This window comes from Nematolebias whitei, chromosome 16 (assembly GCF_014905685.2).
Source record: "Nematolebias whitei isolate Nwh7 chromosome 16, NemWhi1, whole genome shotgun sequence".
In the NCBI taxonomy this organism is placed as follows: domain Eukaryota; kingdom Metazoa; phylum Chordata; class Actinopteri; order Cyprinodontiformes; family Rivulidae; genus Nematolebias; species Nematolebias whitei.
Window position 1 is genome coordinate 8,451,291 of NC_056513.1, and position 5,160 is coordinate 8,456,450.

At 38.5% G+C, this 5,160-nt stretch overlaps 1 protein-coding gene across 1 annotated transcript in view; it reads left to right on the forward strand.

Moving 5' to 3' along the window:
- Positions 1 to 5,160, forward strand: part of sorcs3 (sortilin related VPS10 domain containing receptor 3) — a 313,538-nt gene that overhangs the window by 170,848 nt on the left and 137,530 nt on the right. Inside the window, exon 4 of the mRNA XM_037689623.1 lies at positions 4,393 to 4,551. Within this exon, the coding sequence (XP_037545551.1) occupies positions 4,393 to 4,551 (159 nt within the window). The remainder of the gene's footprint in view (positions 1 to 4,392; positions 4,552 to 5,160) is intronic.

The following is a 5,160-nucleotide window of genomic DNA, read 5'->3' on the forward strand; positions in this document are numbered from 1 at the left end:
GGGGGGGGGGGGGGGGATGGGGGGATTGGCATTTTACTTTAACGTTGCCATCGAGGCTTAAACTTTGATTTAAAAGCATAAAATCTGTGATTTGCTAAATTCCTAGACAGTTTTTTAACATTTGCATTTCTCATTTAGAGACACAGAGTAGTGCAAACATTATTTCTCCTAACACATTGTGTTTTTGATAAATGTCCGACACCTCAGTGATCAAAAACCCATTTATAGATTATAAAAAAGCAGGAGCCAAGTCTCCTCCTGCATGACTACACATTTGTTTTTATTTATTTTGAAAATCGCAGGCACCACAGTCTGATTAGGATTTCCCCCACAGCCTCGGCTCAGCCTTAACGAGGATGCAGGCGAGTGACGGGGGTAACAATAGGGGATCGATAGAGGTTGGAGGAGTAACCTTTGTGTTTTATCAGCCTGATGTCGAGCCATGCGTAAGCTGCAGCACAGAGATAGAAGCGGGTAGTTGTCAGATCGTGAGTTAAGTGGAGGTATGGATCAGAGATGGAGGAAAAGAGACACCCTGCGGCAAATGAATCATGCCGGATCAATGGAGCTTAGACTGGTTTAAAAACAGAGTTGTCGCCGCAGTGTGCTCATTAAGCATGGATCAGGCTTTAATCACCCAACATTTAGCCATCATGTTTTCACCGTCGTCCTCCTTCTGCGGTATCTTAACTGTGCATGTCTTTTTTTTTTTTTTCAAACCAACCCAATTTCACCCTTGTTCTGTGAAAGGCCGAGAGGACAGACAGCTCAGGAAAATACATGTAAATAAAACGGGAGCGTGTCGTTCTCGGAGGCCTTTCGTCAAAATGTCATTACCATCCTGCGGATCTATAATATATAAAAGGTCACAACTTCAGTTTATGGTTCTAGACAACTAACAAAGGCCTTGGATTCCTTGAAGGAACGCTTATCACCCACTTTCCTGTCTGAGTTTTAGACTAAAATCATCTTATGTTGAGAAGAAGAAAAAACACAAAGCTGTAAAGATTTTAGTCAAACCATAAAAATAACAGTTTGGACCATTTCATGTGAAGTAGGATGTACCATTCAGACTATGTGATGAGGGTGACTCTCAACTACTACCACATCAAACTGTACCTTAAAGCCTGTAAAATAACAGTTATATGGTCAGTGGGCTGGTACCGCCATCTTGAATAGCATTAAATAAAATAAAAAAATCACAATTTACAGATGCACATTCAATGAATATTTCTTGAAAGTTTATTTAAAATCCATCCAGTGGTTCATGAGGTGTTTAGGAAAAGGTACAGACAAATATATAATAAAACTTTAAATATGTATACCTAGTTAAAGGCAATTTTTAAAAATTTACCATTAAATCCTGACAGTTGAAAGTCAAAGTGAGCCTCTCGGAGCCACATCATGTTTTATTACTGTATAAAAACTGGAGGTTCTGTCTGACGGAGCTTGGAGACTGGTGCAGGTATCAGGGGGTCTGGTTCTCCACGGCGGCGGGTAATGAGTGGAAAGATGGGCGAGCCCACGCCAACATTGAGAAAGTGCTGCCTGTTTATCGGTGCTTAATGAAAAACAATTTGTCTAAATCCCCACCGTGGAGAGTTGCCGGTTAAAGCTCGGGGAGGTGGGCGGGGCTTCTGTCAGTGACAAATCCCCTGCTGTTTTTCCAATTCGATTGGAACTGATGAAAGAAAGAACAAATGGTGATCCACCACAGAGTCACGGAGGGGACATGGCTGCATGAAAATACCGAGGCTCGGACATTTGTTACCGTCATTTTGGTTTTCGTGCTCGGGTGAAGAAATCAGAAGCTACAACATGACACGTCTCCAAAAAAAACACTTTACCTTAAATAATGTTGATCCACACCAGCAGCTGCAGACAACACCAGGTCACCAAACGATAAAAAAAAACAAAAAAAAACTTCTGGACGGAGAGACAGATGTTTGAATCTGTGCAGCATCACTTCACAATGTGTCAAACTGCAAAGTGCACAAGAATTTACAACAAAGGCTTAAAAATCATCACCCGCAGGGTTTTATACAAACATTTACACAATCTGTTAGCACAGTATGTGTCCGACGTGACTTCAGCTACTACAACACCAAGCTTTAGCTCAATATCTGCAAAAAAAAGTCTTAGTTTTTTTGTATGCCATGTTTAGCTGTGGCAGCCATCTTGAATTAAGTTCTTAAAGGCAATCAGATGTAGAGGTTCATCCACTGTTTCATTAAAACACTTCTATTCGAATCTGTACAGTGATTCATGAGGTATATATTTTGCTAACAGACAGACAATTAACACACAGGCGATGAATGAATGTTTTTACAAAAGATTCATTAGTGGTTTTTGTCTAAAGCTACATAAATTGCATTTCCTGCAAAAATGCAGTGTGAATGCTTATTGCAGATGAACTTCCTAAGAAACATCTGAAAATAGCTAAAACAACATGATGCAATGTAGCTGAAATGGAAGAACAAGCCTAAATTAGCAGATGAAAGCAGAAATAATACATATTTGCTGAAATAGGTTTAAATAAGAAGAGATCAGCACAAAATTTGGAAATTAGCTAAAAAAGGATGAAAATAACAACAACAAAAAAGGCTGAAAAGTATAGCTGAAAGAAGCTTAAACTACCAGAAGGAAGTGGAAAGAGCTGAAATGATCTCAAAAATATGGAATTAGCTGTAAAGGATAAAATTGGCATAAAACAGCTAAATAGTGGCTGAAATATCAGAAAAAGCTAAAACTAGCATAATTAAGCTGAAAGGAGTATAATAAACTGAAATGATCAAAAAGAAGTTAATTAGGCTGAAAGTAGCAGAAATTACCATGGAAAACTTAGATTTATGTGAAAACAGCCGAAATATGCTGGAAAATGTAAAAAAAAAAAAAGAAAAAAAAGGTACACTTAGCTGATCGGATGGAAAAAAGCTTAAATTAGCAGAATAAAGCAGAAAGAACATGTTTGCCAAATTAGGCTGAAAGAAGCAGAAAGTTATTTAAAAAAGTGGAAATTATCTGAAAAAAGCTGAAATTAGGAGGAAAAAAACAGCTGAAAAGTAGCAAAAAAAGCAGAAAAAAGTTATAATAGATTACCAGAAGTAAGTGGAGAGTGCACATTTTTGCTGAATTAGGCAGGAAAAAAATTTAAATGAGTGCAAAAAATGTGGAATTAGCTGAAAAAGCTAAAATTAGCATAAACCAGCTAAATAATGGCTGAAATAGCAGAAAAAGCTGAAACTTGCAGAAATAAGCTGAAAGGAGCATTACAAGCTGAAAAGAAGTTAGAAGAAGCACACAAAAGTTGTAGTTAACAGAAAGAATATGAAAGGAGCACAAAACAGCTGAAATTAGCTGAAAGTTTACTGGACATAAGTTTAAATTTGCAGAAGGAAGCTGAAAGAAGCCGAAGCAGAACAAAATGTGAAAGGAGCAGTAAAAGGTTGTAAACATCTCAAAAGTTATAAAGAATGTAAAATGAGGAAGAAAAGACTAAATATTTCAAAAAGCTAAAGTTGCACCAATGCCAAAAGTCATAGCAGGATTGTCCTAAAAGAGCTGAATGTTTTGATTCATGATTTGTTGAAATGGCACAAAAAAAGTTGAACAAGAAAGATGCTGAAAAATGTACAGAAGAAAAATGGATCACAATAGTGTGAATGCTTCGTAAACATTCACACAATGATGTAATGATGTTGAATTTTGTGGGAGTCAATAGCATAGATACTTAAAGAGAAGAAACCCCCCCCCCCCAAAAAAAAAAAAACAAACGCATAAAACAAATATATTTTGAGCAGCTTTTCTTTATTAAAGGCAAACCTTCCTGTGACCGTTCGATCTGCTTACACAAAGACTTCAAATGTCATTAACTGAAAAATACGTTTCTGGTCCGACTTCAGCTGCTTCGGCAGAAACAGTCGAGCATGAAATTACAGCTTTGAACCCTGCAGAGCTGCAAAATTTGAGATTAAGATTTGCATTGGAACTGGAAATGCTAACCGATAACTTTACGGTGCAAACTACAAAAAACAAGAACACGTCGTGTGTTTAGACTCGTGCACAACTTTTAATCCAACTAGCTGCTGAAACGAATCAGGATGAGTGTATTCAAGATGTTTAAATTTATCTCTCTTTGTTTGGATGTGCGTTTGGACAGAATTGATGAGTTTTCACCTCGGCGTGCACGGACGTGTGCACGGACGTGTCCACAGAGCTTCAGCAGAAGCCGTTTGCCAAATGTGAACCCAATTTGTGCCAAACTGCTGAGCCTTTTGGCACCTACGTGGCTCCTGCCTCTAACATCTTATTTCTGTCTCCTCTCATCTCCTTTTCACTCCACCTCCTCCGACCCGTCCTCCTCTCCTTCCCCCCTGTCCTCCCCCTCTTCAGATCATGGTGCTGACAGATCCGGAGTTTGAGAGCAGCGTGCTCATCAGCACAGACGAGGGAGCCAGCTACCAGAAGTTCCGCCTGTCTTTCTTTGTCCTGAGCCTGTTGTTCCACCCCACCCAGGAGGACTGGGCCTTGGCCTACAGTCACGACCAGAAGGTGGGACTGGGCTTCACATCTGCTCGTTGTTTCATCTTGTTTCACTCCGGTTCCCCCATGTAGCACAAATATACAACAACAGCTTTTCTAGGATCCTTCGCAGCTAAGACTCCACTTTGGAAAGTTCTTTAGAAAACATTTGTTTTTCTTCCCAGACACTCGGTTTGTGTGGCTGGATGGAACAAATGCAGCAGAAAATCTCAGTTTTTTTTTTTAACTATGCTATGTAATGTGGGCGGTACGAAAAAAAAACATTATGAGGAAAAAAGTACTACAATTACTAATCGTATTATGAGGATAAAGTCGTACGAGAATAAAGTTGTAGTATTCCGATAATAAACGTAATATTCCCAGAATAAATTTTTGACATTCCCAGAATAAACTCATAATATTCCCAGAAGTCTTAATATTCCCAGAATAAAGTTGTACTATTCCCAGAATAAAGTCGTATTATTCCCAGAATAAAGTCATAACATTCCCAGAATAAAGTAGTAACATTCACAGAATAAACTCGTAATATTCCCAGAATAAAGTCGTAACATTCCCAGAATAAAGTTGTAACATTCCCAGAATAAAGTCGTATTATTCCCAGAATAAAGTCGTATTATT